The sequence below is a fragment of the Dermacentor variabilis genome, chromosome 4 (assembly GCF_050947875.1).
Source record: "Dermacentor variabilis isolate Ectoservices chromosome 4, ASM5094787v1, whole genome shotgun sequence".
Taxonomy (NCBI): domain Eukaryota; kingdom Metazoa; phylum Arthropoda; class Arachnida; order Ixodida; family Ixodidae; genus Dermacentor; species Dermacentor variabilis.
Window position 1 is genome coordinate 204257767 of NC_134571.1, and position 23411 is coordinate 204281177.

Below are 23411 nucleotides of genomic sequence, written 5' to 3' on the forward strand. Positions count from 1 at the left end.
AACACCAGCACAGCCGCCTTGGATACCGCGCATGTACCCCCCCCCCACTTCGCTTTTGTTCCCAGAGATAGCTAATGTTTGCACCAAATAACACGGGGTTCTGTACTGATAACTTGTGATTCGCGCATTTGCACATCTGCTGTCAGACTGTAAGGCTTCGCAGCCAATACAGACGCGGCATTGTGGAAAATATGGCTCACAAGTAACGGAAATATTTTAATAAAGCTTTAATTCACGAGTTTAGAGGCAATGCTGCATTTGCAATACTGATGCCCGTCAGTCATATGTTGGCCAGCAGCAACTCCGCACAATTCGTTGTAGGTACTACGGCGTGCAGTGTTTTGGCTGCGGGCATTCCTAAACCGAAAGTAAAATTAAATAGCGCGTCACTGACGCGGTTCTCACCACCCTATTAGAAAACGGCACCTACTTCCCTGTTGTGCGGGCGTCAGTGCTATGGCAATTTTGAGTTCTCTTCATTCTTATCCATAGAACCTTTCTTTATTTGCTGCTATTGTCAAACGTGATTATCCGAGCTGCGCTACCACCACCATGTTGGGAACGGAATAGAGCACGCTCCGTGTCGATTCCTGGTGTCACCATGCAAAAAACGAGAAGGTCACCATGAAGCCCGTGCCAGCGAAAGCTTGCGCTACTGTTTGTCTGCACTCGCAATAAGGCAGTGGATAGAAAGATCTACGTCACTGGCGCACTATTTCATGCCCACGAAACACGCAAGCAGCTGTTTGATGTCTAAAAGAGGTCTTGAACGGCTAATTCAAAAGTCTAGTAGCTGTCTTGATCAAGACATTTAGTAGCCATGGGAGCCTAGAAGTACTTCAGTAAGCCCTGCTAACGTTACGCTAAAGGTTGGCTAATGGACAGCTTGACAAGAACAACTGAAGACTCCTTTTAGACATACTCTCAATTTTTTGCGGCAGCTGTTACAGTAACACGAGGTTTGCCCACAGTTACAATTTATTTTAAATGAGGCACGTACATCAGAAAAAGTTTATATTGTCGAATAGAGTGATGCACAGGTAGTTTTTCCAGATGTGAACCATGGAAATAGTGTAGTACAGCCTCATTGGTCAATTGGTGCTTTTTACTTAGACCAATCAATTGAATGCCGCCTGTCAGAATTATTTTGCAAATAAAACACGATCTGTATTGTATGCTGATATCATCCCAATGTTCGCCCATTGACCTATACAAGAACATCTCTTTATGAAACACGTCATTATTGACAAAACTTCATCCTATTGCGTCTCCACCAAATTGAAAGAGTTTCTAGCAGGGAAACATTTTGTCAGTGCTGCTGCAGTTCAGGCAAAAATTACATCCTGGTTTCAGCTACAGGGGGCAAACAGCCTGACACCAGTATACGAAACAGAACGCTGTGCTGCAATGAATTGTTAAGAAGGAAGCTGTAATAGAGGAAGCCTATAGCACTCCAGAGAAGGAAGGTGCCTGTTTGGTTTGGGCAGCCCGGAAGTGGTCGTGAGAAGCGAACAAACGCTGTAGTGCAGAGGGTGTTTCGGTTGTTCTGGGTGAACGTCTGAAAGGAGAGGAAGCTCGAGGCACAGCGTACCGGTGGAACAGTCGATGAGGGCAGAACGCATCGTCAGAAAGTCGAGCCCGAAGATTAGGTCATGAGGGCAAGTGCTCAGCATGGTGAACAGGACTGGAACTTGGTGGCCAGCAATTCCTATGCGAGCAGTGCACATACCCCTGACGGCAACAGTGGCGCCATTGGCGACGCGTACGGCTCGAGTGATGGCAGGCGTAAGAACTTTTAACGCGACAGCGTTAAAGAGCTTGTGTCGCAGAAAAGCCGGTGTCGTCGGCGGCGTTGGCCGTGAGCAAAAAATCCCGGAAGGGAATTCACAAATAAAAACAATTTGCAAGATGGGCTGGGTGGGAATCAAGCCAGGGTCTCCGGAGTGTGAGACGGAGACGCTACCACTCAGCCATGAGTTCGATGGTTCAAAGCGCGACAAAAGCGCCTCTAGTGAATGCGGTGTTGCCTTAGAAACGTGCCGTAGAAAGTTATACTGCGGTGTATATCGGTATATATGAGCATGTAAATTACAGAAGTCGCAGTTAAACGAGTAGCGAAGTTTCCGCTACATTTCTTCTGCGCTTGGCGCACACGCAGAGCCACCTTGCGGCAAACACAGAAAACCCCCTCCTCGCAATGTACGGCGCTGCCCCGACAGGTGGCGCGCCACTCGCCCACTTCTGCCCTTCATCTCGTCAAGAGCATGCCGAGCGAATGAGTGGGCGGCGCGAACGGGGTGCAATAACGCTATCGTGTTCCACTCTTGAAGGCGAAGCTTGAGCGTCCTCCAATTTTGTTTGTTTGTGCGTTTACTTCATGCACCAATGGGAGCAAGAAAACTACTGGAAAAGGGTATTCTACGGCATTTCCTCACGGACTCTGGTAACCGCCACGGTCGTTTGACAAACGCTCTAGCTAACTGCAGGGTCACCCCAGGAACCAAGATGCGCCAGCTTGAGTCAAGTGTGGCAATCTCCATCTACAAAGATCCCCTCCTTTCTGTGTGTTCAGCGAAGAAAGGTGCAGGAGCGAGTGTGTGAACCATCACCCTCTACGCGGGTCCTCCGACGACTTTGGACGCGCCAATTGGACGATGGTCGGACGGCAGTTTCCTTGGCCTTGGAAACTAAGGAGGACAGAGGGGGTTTAAGCAGACATTTTCGGCTCCTCGGTGTCACTTCAGTCATGCTAGACTGATGAGATGTAACGTACCTCCACTCTTCGTGTAGATATTGTAAATGAACCTAGTATTCCTCGTTCTCGATGAGAACATGTTTCTCCCTTTAACAACGTCCTTAGCATGGATGAGTGGGACGACGGCATGGGCCAGCTACCCCTTTTGACATGCCCGATCCCAACTCTTACAGGGAGCATCCCCATGCCCCCCAAACTTAGAAGGGCAAAGTAGGTCACTGCTACGTCGAATACAACTTAAGTCTGCAGTGAAAACCCGTCCAAGCCCTCATAACCACCAGCCACTGTTCCTCTGCGAGACAGCAAACAGTTCGTACTTCAAACTTTCCCTGTTACCTAAATAACGTGGTAACCACAAAAATTAAATTATAAGCCCGTAATTTTACACACTCGTCTATTATAGTGGAATGGTGAAAGCCTAAGTCTTTATTGAACTGAAATAAAACGCTTGCTTCACTGCAACTATTTAATGTCAAGTTTCACTTCAGTTGGCATTGATGTTTCATGAGTAAAACGGACTCAGCAATGAAATGAACTGTAACGTGGACACTTGAAGAGCGAAGTGCTGACTCGATACACTTTGTCCAAGTATGTTGCACATCTCATCGCTTCCGCCGATGAAAAGACTCTTCAAGTACAGTAGACGCTCCAAAAGTATCAAGTACGATGCCATTTTGAAAACGTCACATGACGACGACTTACTCCGCCAAGCAATCACAGACGCAAATGAACACAACCCCGAGCGGTCCGTGTGACTTTGTTACCAACTGCTTTTTTTTTTTTAAGTTGTATCCTAAGGCCAATTGGCAAACCAGACGCAAAAATAACGGGTTGTCATGTAATGGACGAGAAGGGGAACATAGGGACCCGATTTCTTGTCACAACCATATAGAGCCAACAGGTAATGAAGAAAAGGAAAGAAGAAAATAGTTGTAGTTTTTGACTGAAATGGTAAAAATTAGAAGCTAAAAGGAAATGGAGGGAAAAAACTTCCTTACGGTGGGAGCCGAACCCACAAACTCCGCATTACGCACGCGTTGCACTAGCAGTTGTGTGAGAGCGACGGCAGTTCCCATGTCCACATTCTTGGGTATTTTTGAATGTGCACAAGATCTAAACCAAGGAGCGTTAACCAGTGCCACACTTTCACCGCAATATTGAAAACAGAGCTTGCATTACCGATTTTGTTCCTGCATTGCTTCAAAAACTTTGTTGCTCTTTTACTTCTAATAATTGGCAATACTTTGTTCAGCAGGTGGAGAACAGTAACCTGGCTTTAACAGTCGGTTGTTCCGAAATATTTAGTTTGGAAATACCGAATAGTTTGTTTTAGAATACGAATAGAATATCACACACCGACTATTTGTGTTCGAAACTTTGAATATACACCCACCTATAGTGAATACATCTGTAAAGTTAAAGTCCTCTATACCCTGCTGGTAAATTCATTGTTAATTCCTTTCCTGTACGGACATTAGACCAACATTAAATGTCTAGGTAAACGACTTACTTCATGTTAGCTTATATTGGAGTGCTCCAAACATCCATGTTCTTAAAATCCACTCGACAATTCTAACGAGAATTCTAGTGACTATTTTTTTCGTCTCACTTCAGCTACACACACTTCAGAAAATTTCGGCCACACTCGACGGTAATGGTTCATCATGTCTAATTGAAAACCAGATCTGTCTACGACAAAGATAAGTTTCACTGACACATTTTCAGCCTTTTTTATTGCAATGGTAATCAGGTAATGCGCAAGGCGATCTTTAAAGTACGAGCCCCCCAGGTCCCATCTGAGTATGTTCCGTCCAGTCATGAACATGCACTTCTGTATAACCGCCAATAAATATTTTACAGAAAGTCACCGTGTCATTGACACATGAAATAACAGAACAAGTCATTGTTTATTTGTCTACGACCGCTAAAGCGGCGTCTACCTAACCCCGCTCCCAGCCGCCCTGCGCGCCAGCTCGCTTCGCTCTCCTTGGCAGGAGCCCTCTGTGTCAGGCTGTGTGGTAAAGCATACAAAAAACAAACTTGTACTGCAGAAGTCAAGGAAGAAATTATGCACAGGTTTACAGCAGTGGGGCTTCTGTTGTTGGCGTGGCATCCGTGGCGACAGGGTACTGATGGCAGAGTGATGCCCGGCGGCATGTACTGCAAGTATCGGTTCCCAATCCACAAACCTTACATATATATGCCCCAGCTAATTTTAGACAGAGCTTAAAAATATCCGAATGCCGCGTAGCTGGACAGAACCAAGGTATTGCTGTTTGCCGTCACTTGGAGATACTCAATTTTTTTCATTTCACCTAATTAGATAATTACTCTTAATTAATTAACCAACTTTTCAAATAATAAGTAGATGAAAAGTATCAATGAGAAAATTGTAGAGCGACATGAAAATCTTCCGATACAGATTTCTCTTGCTCAGCACGTGCTACATAAAAATGCTTTCCCGAGCATGAAAGAAGCCTCCAAGTGCGCGCAAAATTGCCGCACGACTGGCCGCTCGAGGCACGATTGTTGTAACCCCACCCCTTATGTAATACCCCCCATGCGGGGTCTTTAAGGAAATAAAGAAAGAAAGAAATACCTATAACAACTGCCAGAGGTGGCCAGCCCAGCACATCTCCGCCTATCTTCCTCCTCCACAAATCTTTGCCTCGTTTCTCCTTCCCCACTTCACTCAACGTCACCTAGACTTTCCTCTAGATTGTGTTGCTTCACCGTGCGCCCAGCGCGCTTCTTACTTACCCTTCTTACGGCTAGTTCAGAGCCTGCTTGATTTAACTCCAGAATGAACTTTTTCCAGCAGCACGAAGGCACAGAAGGATTTTTAAGGTCATTAGGTGGGATGACATCACTTGTGGCTGCTCACCGATTTGCACAGAAGCGCCAAACCTCCATCACGGACTGGATGAAACCAAGTAAGAGTACCGCTTGAAGGCAGTATGCTATTAATTTCAGCTAAATAAATGTTTGTCATTTTCCCCCCTTGCAAGTCTACCTCATTTACCGTTTTGAAGTAAGATATGTGGATGCAGCTGTTCATGTTGCCAATATTCTTCTGATGAGGCGAACGTGCGTGCGTGCGTGCGTGCATGCGTGTGTAAGGTGATCAGTTTTCAGTTTTGCGGAATTTTTAAATGTGGCCTGTTGCAGACAACATAATCTAGCCCTTGACCTGGATTATTCAAAGAAGCAGACATGCATGACAAATTGAAGCAAATATACAACTAATTAACAAAACACGCACTAATTATACTTCGAATTAATTAGTTTACGGCACTTTGCAATTTGCAAATTGAAGCCAGTGAGTTTGTAAGGCGTATCCACTTGGAATGGATTTCCAGACACCAGTTTGGGGGCATGCACCATCAAACTTACCCTAAAGAAGTACTATTGTTCCACTTACATTTTAACAAAAAACTCGTTTATGCATTCAAGCACAAAACTAACTGGAACGCCCATGTATTTAGTTCCACACCTTGGGAAATATCTCAAAACTGGCATCGTCCTGAAAATTCAAGTATAAGCATCTGTTAAGCTCACCAGGTTCAATTTGTAAAGTCTAATATATGTCATAAAGTAATTAGGAATTAGTCATTCTTTTAATCAGTTGAATATGTATTTTGATTTCTTGTGCTAATAATGTCCTCCTCTTCGACTAATCCGGCTCAATTAAGGACAAAAATTATGCTATCTGCCACAGGCGATTTTTTAAAGATTCCACTTAAAAATGATCACCCTGTGTGTGTGCGTGCGTGCGTGTGTGTGTGTGTGTGTGTGTGTGTGTGTGTGTGTGTGTGTGTGTGTGTGTGTGTGTGTGTGTGCGTGCGTGCGTGTGTGTGTGTGTGTGTGTGTGTGTGTGTGTGTGTGTGTGTGTGTGTGTGTGTGTGTGTGTGTGTGTGTGTGTGTGTGTGTGTGTGTGTGCGCGCGTGCGTGCGTGCGTGTGTGTGTGTGTGTGTGTGTGTGTGTGTGTGTGTGTGTGTGTGTGTGTGTGTGTGTGTGTGTTGCAAATTATATAGCATCCTAGAAGGTGAAAAAAATCGGAGCTAAAGGAAACAACTTTCCTGCAATAAATTAGTTCATACAAAGACCAGCACTTGTCATTCATCATGTTTGAACAATATCGTGGTGTGTATGCATATTGCTTATTGCTGTCGTTCCTCCCAACATGTGCCTAAAGTTCAATAATCATACGAGGAACCCACCACAGTGGTGCAGTGGCTACGGCATTGTGCCGCTCACCATGAGGTCACAGGTTCGATTCCCAGTTGCATTTCTATGGAAGCAGACAAAATTAATCCAGAGCCCTCCACTACGGCGTCCCATTAATCACTCATCATATGCGAGAAATCTGGTATCTCCCTCTTTTTCCACATTCCGGCACTTCTTCTACACTGACAAAAGTAGATGGAGCGGTGAGCAATCAGGACGACCCACTGAAAGTGATCGATGTGGCCACTGATATTCACAGCTGGCCACTCTTGGTTCCCTCAGGCCCTTTGGGACCGCAAGCAAATCCATAATTAAGAGGAAGCTTTAGCTCGGGCCCAACTCCAACGCGGCCTATTCAAATACATGTAAAACGCAAAAACGTTTTTCTGAGATAACCCCTGGACAGATTTTAATTAAATTTGTTGCATTTGAGAGAGAAAGTTAAATTTTAGTGACTGTTGGAAGCAGCATGTCGATTTAGAGCCTGAATTTTGTTAAAAAGCTTTTGAAATATTCGGCCGTGTGAAAATTTTCACACGGCCGAATATTCATAGCTCTCCATCAAGACGAGATATCGGGGTTCTGTAAATGGCATCAATTAGGCGATTCAAAGCGGACAAATTCGATATGTCATTTTACATCTTACGTGAATTTGTTACGTTGGTTACAAGGGTTCGGCAAAAGTTGTATTTCCATATTACTAAATTTGTTTATATTCATGTAAAGATATCAATTTTGTCCGCTTTAGATGTACTATTAGATGCAATTCACAGGATTGTATTATCGTTTTTCGTTATTGAGTTAGAGTTGTAAACTTCATAGTTTCGTTTTTTGAAAATGTTCGATTTTCGCCCATTTTTAATAAAAGATTGACAACCTAACTCAAAACTTCGAAATCAATAGTCACTAGATCTTAAGTTTTTCTTTAAAATGCAGCAAACCCTGTCAAATTTCGTGCAGTGATTGCCAAGAAAAACGAATTCTCCTTTTACATGTATTTAGATAGGTCCATCCGAGTTAAAGCTTTCTCTTAAGAGCAACACCTGATGACATCATGCATATATATAGAAAGCTTGCTCGCTGACACTGCCACTTGAAGCAGCTCCACAATGGCCATAATTAGCTTTTCAAGGTTCTTACTCACCCTGACCTCCAACTAGTGAAGAAATTGAACCGCCTACATGGTGTCCGACCTTTAGTAGTGCTTTATTTCTCTTTGTCACAGATAATTGGCTAACTGTCGTCTCCCCCACAAAATAAGGGATTTGGAGACATATAAATGCGAGCGATGTTGTAGTGATCGGCATGTAGGGCTGCTGGGATAATGCACGGCTGGAAGCTGACACCCTGGAGTGTATTCTGTAAGTGTCCACCTAGGGGATGTGGCCATTTCGTCTGGTGCTGAAGTGCCAATTGACTGTGGGTGCCTGTCTCCTCACACGTACCCTAGCCTGGGCTGGGATACACATGAATCAGAACTTCAGCAGCAGACAAAATGGACATGTCCACTAGGTGGGCTCTTGCAGAATACCCCCCGTGGAATAACTGTGGACGACAGGTGAAAGAGGGGTTGGTGAAGACAAAGCGGCTAGACAGATAGAATGAGGATGTTAATGTCCATGGTGTATCAAGGCTTTGTGCTTAAATACCACACCCCCCGGCTATACAGGGCTTTTCATGCGGCTTCACTATATACCTGAGCTTAGCTTACATCCAAAACCTATTCTTGTATGCTGTGCTAGCTCTACCAATGTTGATGTCCGGCTGCGCATTCTTGCCAACGTATTACTCACACAGCCACTTCAGGGCTCTGACACAGGCTGCGTTTCGAACTGTTATCTGGCCGAGATTTGATAATGACCATGCCATCCCACAAATAGAATTTCCCTTAACAGCTTTAATTTGAAAGACTCAAGAGAAGCATGAAAACACCATTGTTTCAAAAGCAGAATGAGCAGAGTAGAATGGAAATAAAGTGATGCAATCACAAATTTTATGAATTTACAATGTGTAGTCAAAAACAAAAAGTGGAAAAGAAAAGGTGGAGAGCTGAGGCATCACGAAACTATGTTCATAGTACAGATCAAGATTGTAGCGCTATCGGAAAGTCATAATTAAGCAATGGTGATAATTAACAGTGGAAGTTTATGTGGATGTTGATGATCAGGAGCCATTATGCTACAGCATATTGGCTCCTGTCATGGTACTGTCACTCAGGTGTAGTAGGCGGACCTGTTGTTTAGCAAAAGCACGCCTCCACTTTATTGTCTTCCGAGTGGATGCTAAAGTTATCCGATTACGAAACTGCAGCTTGGGAATCGATGACTGACACTGATGAAGTGCAGCGACTGCTGCAGCCGAGAGACGCTGCACTCCACTTGACGAAGAACACAATGAGCACACTGTCAAAGTGAGTTTGGAAAGGCAAGTGCTAGCTCCCCAAGTGACGAAGGAAGAGAAATACTTATGCTAAAGCTAATTTTGGAATTGGCCATGGCCTGCAATGCACATTTTGCTGTGGCATCACATACCTGTTCCTTTGAAAACCTCAATGCTGCAGCAGCATTGTCCTACAAATAGGTAGGCACAATATCGAAGGTGTGATGTACTAATGTCTGTCATTAGTAGCACTCCATGCTCGGCTGTCTCTGGCTATTTAGCCAATCCACTTGTTACTAGAACAGTTGGCGACTCAATGTGAAAAAGTACAAGGAGGCGCGAAATACTATAAAAAATGTTGCTTGACACATCCGAGATGTCAAAGAGCATTCCAGGAAAATGAGGCCCATCTATACATGCATACAAGCAAGAAAACATGTATGGTATGTATAGCACTTTATTTACAAAGACCTCCCCTGTAGCAACAAAAGTGTGCCTGTTGCAGCAACAGCAGAACAAAAGCCACAGCATTTTCTGCTGCTTGACATCCATCAACCTCTCTGCCCTTAATAATGCTTTGAATAGTGTTACACAGTGTCAGTGTAGTACCATTCAAAGCATTATTAAAGGCAGGCAGCACAGAAATGTTTCCACAATGCATCTAATGCACTTGAAATGAGGAATGATTTTTTTTTGTCACGCCCAGTGTGACAAACATATTTTTTGACTAGAAAGAACTGCAAAAGAGCAGTTTCAATGAATAAACAAAATAGTCCATGTGCCCCAAATGCTGCCTATGTGTGCATTATTGAGATAAACCTGCAGGCAGCACCCTGTTCGTCAAAGCCAACTTTGCCCTTTGAGTTTTATTACTGAGCCATGCTAGCTTCCCCACTGAGCTATGTGGGCCTCAGCACCCAGCTGCATGTGGCTAGAGATAAAGTAGCACTGAGGCCAATAAAACACAGTTATCATGAAACCATTTAGTCATAGAATAATAAGCAAGGTTTAGTTTTGCTTTCAGTCAGAGTGGTGCCGGCCTTTTGACATTTCTGGTCAGGTTCAACAGTAAAATACATTTTAGCAACATAAAAAAGAACACTCTCCCAAGAAAACTTGTCATGGTTCTTAACATGACAACCAACAAACAACTTTCAATCTCCACCAGCCAAAGTTCATTTGTCATCATCTTTAAAGGTGAAACATCAGCAAAATATAAATTTAGTGCCCAGATTAATTTCAACACACACAGCTGTTGGATAGCGAGTGTCACCGGTGGGTTGCAGCCACTCGTAGGCGATTAGCAGTTGATGCTGTAAGTGGCTGCCGTTCCAACACGCTGAGGATTCTTCGGAGCAGATTCATTTGTTCGGCATGCCTGAGCTCCCTACGACGCTCGCGCTCGTCCCTTCGGCGTTCACGCTGCTCGTGCAGTTCATGCAGCTGGTCAAGCAGCAGCTGCTGGTCAATTGCCGAGGAGCTCTTGCGCTTTCGCGAGGCCCGTCGGTTTATCTGCTGCTCTTCGTCACCCATGGCGGCCAGTTCAGCCAGCAGTTCCGGCTCATCATCCTCGAGTTCCTGCTGCTGCAGCTCCTCCTGTTTTGGCTCAGCTTCCTCTTCCTCCACCTCTGGTTCTTCCTCCTCCTGGGTGCATTCAACCAGACATAAGTGCATGCCACAAAGACAAAAAAAGATAGGAGGCCCTGGCACAGATTCTTCCAGCATTAAACATCACTCGCAGCACATTCAACAGGTTCTTTAAGTGTGCTCTGGAAACACTAAAAGGTCATGTTAAACAGTAAATAAACATAGGGTGAGCATAACACCCATCACACCATAAGATTTAATATCATTTGCATCCAATAACATTTCCATTTCATCATCATCAGCCTGGTTAAGCCCACTGCAGGGCAAAGGCCTCTCCCATACTTCTCCAACAACCCCGGTCATGTACTAATTGTGGCCATGCCGTCCCTGCAAACTTCTTAATCTCCTCCGCCCACCTAACTTTCTGCCGCCCCCTGCTACGCTTCCCTTCCCTTGGGATCCAGTCCGTAACCCTTAATGACCATCGGTTATCTTCCCTCCTCATTACATGTCCTGCCCATGCCCATTTCTTTTTCTTGATTTCAACTAAGATGTCATTAACTCGCGTTTGTTCCCTCACCCAATCTGCTCTTTTCTTATCCCTTAACGTTACACCTATCATTCTTCTTTCCATAGCTTGTTGTGTCGTCCTCAATTTGAGTAGAACCCTTTTCGTAAGCCTCCAGGTTTCTGCCCCGTAGGTGAGTACTGGTAAGACACAGCTATTATATACTTTTCTCTTGAGGGATAACGGCAACCTGCTGTTCATGATTTGGGAATGCCTGCCAAACGCACTCCAGCCCATTCTTATTCTTCTGATTATTTCCGTCTCATGATCCGGATCCGCCGTCACTACCTGCCCTAAGTAGATGTATTCCCTTACGACTTCCAGTGCCTCGCTGCCTATTGTAAATTGCTGTTCTCTCCCGAGACTGTTAAGCATTACTTTAGTTTTCTGCATATTAATTTTTAGACCCACTCTTCTGCTTTGCCTCTCCAGGTCAGTGAGCATGCTTTGCAGTTGGTCCCCTGAGTTACTAAGCAAGGCAATATCATCAGCGAATCGCAAGTTACTAAGGTATTCTCCATTAACTTTTATCCCCAATTCTTCCCAATCCAGGTCTCTGAATACCTCCTGTAAACACGCTGTGAATAGCATTGGAGATATCGTATCTCCCTGCCTGACGCCTTTCTTTATTGGGATTTTGTTGCTTGCTTTATGGAGGACTACGGTGGCTGTGGAGCCGCTATAGATATCTTCCAGTATTTTTACATATGGCTCATCTACACCCTGATTCCGTAATGCCTCCATGACTGCTGAGGTTTCGACTGAATCAAACGCTTTCTCGTAATCAATGAAAGCTATATATAAGGGTTGGTTATATTCTGCACATTTCTCTATCACTTGATTGATAGTGTGAATATGGTCTATTGTTGAGTAGCCTTTACGGAATCCTGCCTGGTCCTTTGGTTGACAGAAGTCTAAGGTGTTCCTGATTCTATTTGCAATTACCTTAGTAAATACTTTGTAGGCAACGGACAGTAAGCTGATTGGTCTATAATTTTTTAAGTCTTTGGCGTCCCCTTTCTTATGGATGAGGATTATGTTAGCGTTTTTCCAAGATTCCGGTACGCTCGACGTCATGAGGCATTGCGTATACAGGGTGGCCAGTTTCTCTAGAACAATCTGTCCACCATCCTTCAACAAATCTGCTGTTATCTGATCCTCCCCAGCTGCCTTCCCCCTTTGCATACCTCCTAAGGCTTTCTTTACTTCTTCCGGCGTTACCTTCGGGATTTCGAATTCCTCTAGACTATTTTCTCTTCCATTATCGTCGTGGGTGCCACTGGTACTGTATAAATCTCTGTAGAACTCCTCAGCCACTTGAACTATCTCATCCATATTAGTAATGATATTGCCGGCTTTGTCTCTTAACGCATACATCTGATTCTTGCCAATTCCTAGTTTCTTCTTCACTGTTTTTAGGCTTCCTCCGCTCCTGAGAGCATGTTCAATTCTATCCATATTATACTTCCTTATGTCAGCTGTCTTACGCTTGTTTCCATTTAATGTCATTAAATGGCTGCTACACAGGGATAGTTAACGTCACTAGAGGAAAAGGAGTTCTGGAAACAAACGAGTTAACAGAACTAATTATTAGAATGCGTTTCTGTACTCAATGACTACACTCACCGCAGCCAAATAAAATAATAAAAAGCAAACAATTCACTACAATTAACATGTTTTCATTTCTAAGTGTTTCGTTTCTTTTCTTTTCTCTTTAAACCAGAAATTGAACTTAAGTGTTCCCTGAAATTTCAGCATTCTCATTCCCAGCAACATTCCCCAGTGCATTCTTGGCCATGTATAGTGCCGTATCGCAAGTCCAATTGGGACAAGCACGAAAAACATAAGATTTGTTCATGAATACAGTCATGCCGAAAATTAATTTTTCTTAAAAACACATATATACAACAACATTCTGTACAGGCACTGTGAATTTTGTGTGCTTTCTAGTCTTCAACTCATTGCGATTGCTATCGCCTGCAAATCACGTTATCTTCTGTTACGTAGCAGTGCATGGTATCCAAGTCATCTTATACAAAAGTCATTAAATGTTCTCATAAGCCAGAGGTATAAGTGGGCTCTCGTAGTGGCAATGATACCAGACTCACTACTATTCCATTTTATTCTAGTAATACAGCTTTAATGCTGCACTTAACAAATTTTGTAGCACAGCCCGAATGCTCTGAAGTTACCAGTCAAATGTACCATTACTGTGACAGCATTTTCTCCCCCAATTCATTCACAGCCACCCAACTAACACTGCCACCGATTCTAGATCTGCATTGGTGTTCCAGTTAATATTATCCCAAGCTGCTGCTTCAACGTGAAGCTATCCTCGGCCTGAGGTCCCATTAGATACATCAATGCGTCTACTTGACTCTTTTCTGGCTTCCCGTATAGTCCAGACGCAGTTCGGAAGAAAAGAAATTGCTGTTTCCAGGGAGTCCAGTCGTTGGGTGTAGTGAAGCTGAATGGCTCGGGTGGAGCAATTTGAAACAAAGCCATCTTACTTGGTCTTTCCTTGTAAGGTACCTAGTGGCTTGTATGACGTCTGGCACTGTTTAATGGGCCCGCAGCATTCTCGTTTCAGGGCTAGTCTGACATCCGATAGCCTCAGATCGGCGGGCGCCACTTGTGACACCATGTTTGTGTCATGACAAGATAAAAAGAAATGTGCGTCCTTCCGCTTCGACAAGTAACAACCAAAAAGCCCTTTATAATCAGGAAGCAGCGGCTTTTATAGACAGCATCCCTAGTGCCACAGCGGCGCTATAACTGCTGACACTGCCTAAGCTGGCGAGCTATCTTATCACACAATCGGCAGCAAGGACCCTTTTGGCTTCGACAAAACACCTCGATTCAACACCATAAATGAACAACGTGAGCCAGCGCTTGGATGTCATAGCCATCTTTGTTTATTCGAACAGTGTTACCAGCACAAGTAAAAAACTCTGGAGTTGTCATTAGTGCTCCAGATGGGAAGTAAGAAAACAAAGACCGAATTACAGTGAAGTCTGGAGCACAACTGTCAAATCTTTGCAAATAGTATATTCCACATATGTTTGCCCATTTGTTCATGAACCCACGTATCTTCACAGAAAGCATGAGTAGGTTCAGAAACCAGTAAAGTAAATGGAATGGTCCGTGCACATGAACCAACATTGGAGGCACCACTTCCCGATAAATGCTATGCATAGCCAGATGCTGTGGTGCAGTGCACGAGACGTACCTGACTCAAACCAGTGGGGTTTCAATTCAAGTACAATCTGTTCCCTTGTGGAAAGCAGCCATAGTGTGGCTGTGGGAGTGCTTTGCTTCCAAACATACAAGCATTAATTTGATCCCAAATTGCATATCTTTTTCTGTGCCACGCTGTGTGCCATGTATGAGCCATAGTGCCACAAACTAACAACTGTGCGAAAGAATGTAAATGATCAGCTGTGTTTCCATGTCGTAACTACTTGGAGTAAAATTCACTGCACTTGTACCATAGTTTGTTGTGCTGTCAGAATATTGCAGGCACAAATTAAGCAAACATGCTAAGAGCATCACGAATCCACCGGAAAACACCAACAAATTATTGTGCGAGTGCAACAAGTTTTACTGCAAAGAGCAGTTACAACATGGGAAACTTCCCATGTCATAAATGCTCTTTGCAGTAAAAGTTGCTGCATTCACACCATAATTTGTTAGTGTTTTTTGGAGGAGGCAGTTGTGATCGACTGAGCAATTTTGCTGAATTTGTCCTTGCAATATTGGGACAGCACTTCTACATAACATGAAAAAACATAATGCATAAATTCTTACATATCCTTAAAACAGTGATAAAAGAGAATTCAAACGAAAGGAGCTTGACCTTCCCATTCAATCACGTTGTGTCTTCAATGTCTTATTCTCTGTAAGTGGGTGCCGGTGGATGTCACAAAATGAGTCATCCTCAGTGACAACCACTCAGAAGGCGTAGGCGAGGGTGTGCTGGTGTCAACGGCAATGAAACACACATAGAAGCCATCACAGGAGCCCTGTTCCATCACTTATTCTCAGCTTAGTGCGCGAGACACATCTTCACAGACAAACAGCTTCTCCACCACTTTCTATACATTTTCACCCTTCCCCTCTGTGCACCCAATTTGATAACATCACAAACATTCACTTATGACACCTGTCACTTGGCCTCCAACATCTGCGGTGTCGGTGGCTCGTTGGCAGTGGCTTAGTAACAGGAGAAGGGGAGGGGCCAGGTGCCAGTTGGGGGGTGTCATGTACGTCTGAAGACCCCCCTCTTTCTGCCAGCTTGACTGGGTGTAAATGGCAAAGAATGCTCCAGTAACCAGCAGCCCGAGCTCATGTACCCAATGTGTTGTACCGCAGAATTTTTGGCTGCAGCTTTATCAACATCCCACGAAATAATTGTACGAATATTCGGGCTAAAATAATTAATTCGCTAAGTGGTTGCTAAACTGCTCTCCTTAGCAGAACGTTTCATGTGTGGTGCACTCGTGCGGTGTGATCACGCTCTGAGCGGGCGTCACTAAACATGCAGTCTGGCGTTGTGGCTCTTGGGTCCCTCTCTTCCATTCAGTAAACGCTGCAAAGACGAACAAAGACAGCAGCAAGAGAAGATCCCCCTGTGGGTGTTGAACGAGTGTGCCCAGCGCTCACGTTTATGGCAAAGCGTTCGTAGAGAGCGATGTTGCAATGTTCACAAGTGTGGCCGTTGAAAGACGCGAATGGGATCCTCGGGATCGCCTTCAGACTCGGTGCTGCCGAAGAGTCTGGTGGCGTATAACGACTCAACAGGCTGTAGTCATGGGTGCCACGATCTTTGGCTCGCTTTTACTTCCCCTCTCCCACCCGCTCCGAGGAGGCACGGGGAAACCTGCCCTCAAAAGTTTTAGAAAAGTTTTTTCGTTTGGCGGCTGCTACGCCGCAGAAAGTGCACAATGCAATTCACGGCGGTAATTGTGCAAGCACAGTGTAATTCTGTGACACACGCCCTCCCGCTGCTTTCGTACTAGCTTGAGAGATTTATTCTGTTGGTCATGCTGCCGATCTTGCGACTCTTCCGTCTCCATTAAGAAGAGTGTAATTTCCATCGCACTGTGCTTCTAAGAGCGCGTGTTAAGGTTTTTGGCTCGTGGTCAAGTCAAGACCCCAAGGGCTTGTGTGCTGCACTGCGCCAATGAACGGCATCGGTCAGCGAAGAACATTTCCGGATTCACATCGAGAGAAGACTATAAAACCTTGGTACCTACGGATTTCCTCTGGTGCCCAGTGAATATACGCTTGACCTACATGAACTGGCTAGTTGGTTACAGATACTTTTATATTCAAAAGCTTTGCTAGCAGAGTGCAGTTTTGTATATACTTGATCATTATATTTAGTTTTGCTGTAACCTAATTTAATCGCTCATTCTGCTGTATTCATTTAGTAAAGTAGCCGGACATACAAATCCAGATATATTTGTGCTGTGCCTTCATATTTATGGCACGCTGTCTTCTGTTGTTGCCTAGCTGTGATACTGCTGTTATCTACAGAAGTGAAGTCGCCTTGTTAGTATCGCAAACTGCCAGCTCTTGTGGGCGTAGTATTGCGCCTTGAGCATATCCGGTCTGCCTCCTTATTTAAGTGGGTTTTTAGGAACTTCGCCACATGGCTGTCACAGATAACGTATAAATTAATGTTCCCCTGTTCCGTAAGATAAAAATGGAAAGGCGGTGACCCAGCAGTGCTCAAAAAAGGAAAACCAAAAGGGAGCAAGCCAGGACTCTTCAATCCATGGCTGGGTCAATTCACAAATATGTGCGGACTTCATTGCGCCTGCCCACGGATGTCGCCGAAGAGGTTAGTGCGAGAATATGCACATACAAAGAAGGGGAGCAGCACAAGGAAGACTGCTTGCAACCTGGTACATCTATGCACACTGACGCACACAAGGAGTTTGTTAAGAGACCGGTTGATTCGTTGGAACCAGCCGCATGGAGAGGTGCAAGAACACAGCAGCTAGAGGTCACATCTCAGAACTTGGAAGCCATTATAATTATGCGCACTGGGGTAGGCCCGGTACAACAGTCCGATAATTCTGAAACCCGCATTCTAAATGACAGCCTAGTGGAAATGGTCAGACAAGAGCCACAACATGTGCAGCCCAACTCACTACAAGAAGGCGAGGACCCTGTGACACTATCTGAAGGCACTAAAGCTCATGCGTTATCGAACTACAGGAAGACGATGGATGTACTTAAATATGACATGTACTCTGACATAGGTATATGGCCCATACCCATCCCAGATGACGTCAAAGCAAGTCTAGTGAGTAGAGGAAGTGAAGGACAGCCCATTGCCCAGTGTTACGAGAGAATTAGAGCACAGTAAAATGTTCAGCAAGCATTTAACGAAGTCTTGGTTCTACAAAACAACCGCAGATGGCAGCCAAGTTCTGAGAACCTGGATGGGGTACTCAAAGTCAACAAATTCGGTTTACTGTTTCTACTGAAAACTCTTCGGAGCAGGAAAAGCTCCAGGTGCCTGCTTCGTCTCCAGGTTCAACTCCTGGTGGAAGTTGAACACCTAGACACTGTAGAGACACTGGAGAGACATGCTGCACCACCTGCTGGACGTAGTCTTATTTCCAGCAAAAATGAACCTTCCTCTCCCTGGGCATAGAGAAAACATGCAGTCCGACAACAGAGGCAATTTTCTTGAACTGGCAGAATTTCTTTCGAATTACGACGCGATTTTGAAGGAACATTTCACAAGAGTTAAGATTGCCATCCCTTCAGTCGGAAGGGTGACCTCATACGTGTCACCTTAGATGCAAAACGAGTTTATCCAACTTTTGAGCCGACACGTGAAGAGTGAAATTGTTAAAAAAATCAAGGAGGCTAAATATTTTAGCATTTCGTTCAACAGCACAACAGACGTTTCGCATGTGGATCAAATGTGTTAGGCAGTAAGGTATGTGTGCATTGATGACAGCGAAGTCACAGTAAAAGAATCCTTCTTATTCTTTTTTCAATAGAAGGAAAAACTGCTGCTGAGATTATAAAACGCATTCTCAAAAAACTCGAAGACAACAAATTGGACATAACCTTTTTCCACAGCCAAGGGTACGACAACGCAGCAGTAATGGCTGGGGTTCACGGTGGCATGCAGGCCAGGATCAAACAAGTCAATTCAAAGGCCGTTTGTGCCCTGCACGAATCATTCCCTGAACCTTTGCGGCGAGCATTCATTTGAAAGCGTCAACGCAAGTGGCATTTTCGAACTTTGGAAGCATGTGTACAAGTTTTTTTCGAGCTCGCCTCAACAACGGAAACTACTGAAGAATGCTGGCGTGGCATTGACAGTAAAAAATCTCAGCCAAATGAAGTGGAGCGCTCACTACGAGGCAGTGTGTGCAGCAGGAAGGAGCTACGAGCAGATAATCTCAACGCTGGAAATACTGCAGCACGCCAAGTTCAATGGGGAAACAAGGAGTGCACTGAGTTTGGTTGCTGCTGTTCTAAGTTTTCTGTATTTCTGGTCGGAGGTGCTAGAGGAAGTCAACAAAACACAAAAGTACTTGCACACTGCAGGAATCAGCCTCCAGCACTGCAGCCTGAAGCTCAAATCATTAAGGATGTTCCTGGAAGAGCAGCACGTTGAAGTTGTGAAAAAGGTCATTGCCCAAGCCACAGCAAAATGTGAGGAAATGGGGATTCAGGTACAACAACGGGTTAGATATCGCAAGATGTCAGGAGAAATAGCAGAGGACGCTGGCCTGATCTTAACAGAACAGACCAGAAGGGCAATGTTTGAATGCCTTGAGCATTTCCACAGAGAGCTGGACACCCACTCCAAGGCTATGGAGAAGGTGACATTGGTTTTCAGCATCATTGAGCCTGTTTCCATGATGTTTGAAACTGTGGAAACAATTCAGACGTTGACATTGAGTCTTACAGAAATATATGACGAATTTTCAGGCGATGAAATCATCACAGAGATCCTCTAGTTGCGAAAGCACCCCAAGGCTGCCGGAAAGCACCGTGATGTCATGAGGATATGGACCGCATAACACTTCTTGGAATTCATTGCCAAATAGAACTTCTTTAAGCCCCAACCCAAGCGTTACCGTTATCTTTTGCTTGTTCCTCACGGTCTGTGTGTCAGTTGCACCATGCAAAAGGAACTTTTCCAAGTTAAAGCTAATCAAAACGTCTCTGCACCCCACCATGAGTGATAAAAGGCTATAAAACTTGGTGATACTGGCCATAGATAGGCCTTGAAATAGACAAGTCCACTTGTCGAAACGTTGGCTTCAGCTATCACCTTGTTCTCATTTTGCTCATCGTCTTGAATTTCTTTCTCCCACCTTCCCCCTCTTTTCCCTGGCCATAGAAAAAGAACATGTAAAAAATATAAACTTTACTACTAGTAATTAACGAGTTTGCAGAAGGAAAGTGTCGGAGAAAGAACTTCTGAAGGAAATGTGTCTTTACCAGCCATTAGATTTTAGTGTAAAATATGCTCAATGTCTCGCCATGGTTTGTGTGTCGTCAGTATGTATGCAGTGTTCCATTTATTAGTTTCGAATCGTTTGCATTAGTTTTGTATCAGTTTCACATTTGAATAAAGATACTGTTTCGTAGTCCTAGCTAACCATCTCTATCATTTTATTGTTGTGTGACTTCATGTCACAAATTCAGTATGCTGTTTCAGCTGCACAGAATTTTATAAGAAAGGTGAATTTTGTAAGGATATTTCCCAGTATTCTATCAGGTTCTGCATCTTTGTGACCAGTAGGAACTTGGTATCATGCAAAATATGGCAGATAATTATTAAGCATATCTTAATTAACTGCTTAAAATTATCAATTATAGAGGAAGCATTTCAATCCGGGATGGAGGACTAAAGGTCATATTATTAACTCGGCAAAAACTTCTCGAAACGAAATCGTCTTGGGTGCTAGAGCCTGCAGTACTATTGCACTGCGGGCGGCCCAGTACGGCAGTACCAAAAGAAATATGAAGTAGTGCACCAGTGACGTCAATTTCTCTATCCTCTCCATGGGGAGTGCAGACCAACAGTAGCACCAGCTTTCTCTGGCATGGCTTTCATCACGGTTTTCTCCTTTTTTTGCATGGCGACGCTAGGCATTGACTTGAAGCGTGCTTTACTCTATTCCCAACCTTGTGGCAGTACCACAGCTCAGGTAATCATGTTTGCCAATAGCAGCATATAAAGAAAGGCTTTATGCATCAGAATGAAGAGAACTCATAATTGTCATAGCATTGGTGCCCGTGCTGCAGGTAAGCAGGTGGCGTTTTCTAATAGAGCGGGGAAATCGGCGTTACTAACATGCTACTTAATTTTCATTTGGGTTCAGGGCTGCCCACAGCCAAAATACCGCATGCCATAGTCCCTACGATGATATTTGCGAAGTTGTTGTTAGGCAACATATGACTGTCGCGCTTCAATTTTGCAAATGCAATATTGCCTCTCAAATTGCTAATTTAAAACTATTGTATTTTTTTTTACTTGTGAGCCACATTTTTCACGATGCCGCATCTGTATTGGCTGCTAAGCCTTACAGTCTGACAGCAGATGTGCAAATGCGCTTATCACAAGTTATCAGTGCAGCACCGTGTTATTTGGTGCAGAAAATAAAACAGCATGTATACCTGCTACATTCACTATCTCTAGGAATGAAAGCAAAGGAGAGGGGGCCCAGGGGACGTGCACGGTATTCAAAGCAGCTGTGCTGATGCTGAAATCAACCAACCTCTCCAGAAGTTGTCGATATCCTCGCCTTCCTGACTACACCCGAAGGTTGGGGGGGGGGGGGGGTTACAAACGACCTATGGGCCCTGGGTGCCAGACGACGTAGCTACAAGGCTGCCCGTAGGGCCTTTCTCTTGTTTGATCAGTTTTGGAGACAGATTCACTTTTGTGTGACAATATCCAGCATGGTACCTTACGTAAGCAACAGGCAACCTGCCAACGCGCTCAAGGATGTGCGACACGAAAATAGCTCCGACAGGTTTGCCATTCCTTTCACTGCATCTGCTTCCGCTGGCCTAGCCAATCAACACGCACTGGAAGTGCTATCTTTAAGAGTTACCAATTGTGAATACTGCCCCACAATTTTCTGTCTACTTATGTCACTGCCACCTCTTTCAGAGATCGCTGTATTTATTCACACAATGAACATGCTCGCATAATAAATGCACTGCCAACTTCACCCTTCTAAATAAGGATTCCCCCCCACCTCCCATTGCAAAAAAAATTGACAGCCACTTTAGCATACGCCGAAGAGAGTGAAGACAAAAGCCTGTGCACTCAAGAGACATTCAACAAATTATTTGACATTTTCATTCGAATGCATCATTACTTCTTATTACTTGTTTTCTCCCACCAAAGGTTGTGGGTTCGATTGCCTTAATTGACGCTATCTGAATTAACTGTCTTAATTTGCTATAATTAAGCACTAAAGGCTGCGGGTTCCAGTGCCTTAATTAACTGTATATTAACTAAACGTGCCTTAATTCGCCTTAGCACCAAAGGTTGTGGGTTCGACTCCCACATAAGCTCGAAGGTACGACTCCCCCTGAAAGTTGTGGATTTGAGTGCTTGAATTAACTGTACCTTAATTACCTTGCCTTCTTTTTTTTGCCATGATGAGCGGCATCAGAGCCAGCTGTGCAAAAAACCGACGAACGTGCAAGCAGTGGCATGAACTCACGCGACTTTCTGTACCGCAAGCTGAGGAGGAGTAGATTTTAATGGAGAGAAAGGAGGAGAGGTTGGCCTGGAGAGCGTGTCTCTAGCCTGCTACTCCTCACTGGGAAAAGGGGAAGTGGGAAATACAGGGAAAGATAGGTGGCGGGTGATTATGTAATGGTACAATGAGATACTATATACACGTTGTCTAATATGCGGATGCGCACTGTAAACGCAATACGCGTAAGAGTAATCTTGTCCATACAAAAAGTAATCTTGTCACAAAAAGTTATTGCGCAAGCACATTTCACACTGACTGCACGTCTCACAGCTTCTAGAGGCGATCGTCTAAACCAGCCTCACTTAAAAAGTTCAAAAGTGATTTTATGGCACGATGGGCACAGTAAACACTCCTCCACACGTCCAAAAGCTTTTCTTCTGAAAAGGGGCGGGAGTCCAAGCTGTCAATTGTAGATTTAAGTGTTCTTCGTTCGGCCGCATATTGAGGGCACACGCAAAGTACGTGAGATATTGTCTCGACAGTGTGACAGACGCTACATTCAGGGTCCCGTGTTTGTCCAATCTTGTGAAGGTATCCGTTGGTGTATGCCACACCCAGCCGTAATCGATGAATGAGTGTTTCCTGGCTTCTCCGCAACTGAAGTGGAAGCCGGAATTGTAATCTAGCGTCAAGTCTATGGAGGCGCTCTTGTCGATGTCCGGGGTTGTCCCAATGTCGCGCCGTAGAAGTTTTAAGGGGGGTATGGAGCAAGGCGTTAATGTCATACCGGGAAAAATGAATTTTTATAATAGTTCCGTCAGTGTGCGCCTGTTATGCTTCTGCGTCAGCCTGTTCGTTTCCAGCTATTCCACAATGGCCAGGAATCCACTGCAGCACGATGGTATGTCCGGAATGAGATGCCTCAGCAAGCAGAGACATGATGTCATAAACCAGAGGACTATATGCGGTTCTGTCACTCATATAATTGCTGATGAGTTGCAGTGCTGGTTTTGAGTCGCAGAACACTGTCCACTTCTTGAGAGTTTGTTGCAGTATGCAGCGAACTGCTTCTCGAACTCCGGTCAACTCAGCTGCTGTAGACGACGTCCTGTGTCCTATCTTGAACCGTTGTGCGATCCCCATTCCTGGCACCATGTAGGCCGCCGCGGAAGAGGTCTGTGACACAGAATCA

At 44.5% G+C, this 23411-nt stretch overlaps 1 protein-coding gene across 2 annotated transcripts in view; it reads right to left on the minus strand.

The window, feature by feature from the left end:
- Positions 1–9802: 9802 nt before the first annotated feature.
- The window catches only part of LOC142580063 (uncharacterized), a 34709-nt gene continuing 21100 nt past the window's right edge, over positions 9803–23411 (minus strand). For both annotated transcript variants that reach the window (XM_075690830.1, XM_075690829.1), the window contains exon 4: positions 9803–11005. In XM_075690830.1, coding sequence (XP_075546945.1) covers positions 10631–11005 — 375 coding nt within the window. In that variant the 3' untranslated portion in view covers positions 9803–10630. The remainder of the gene's footprint in view (positions 11006–23411) is intronic.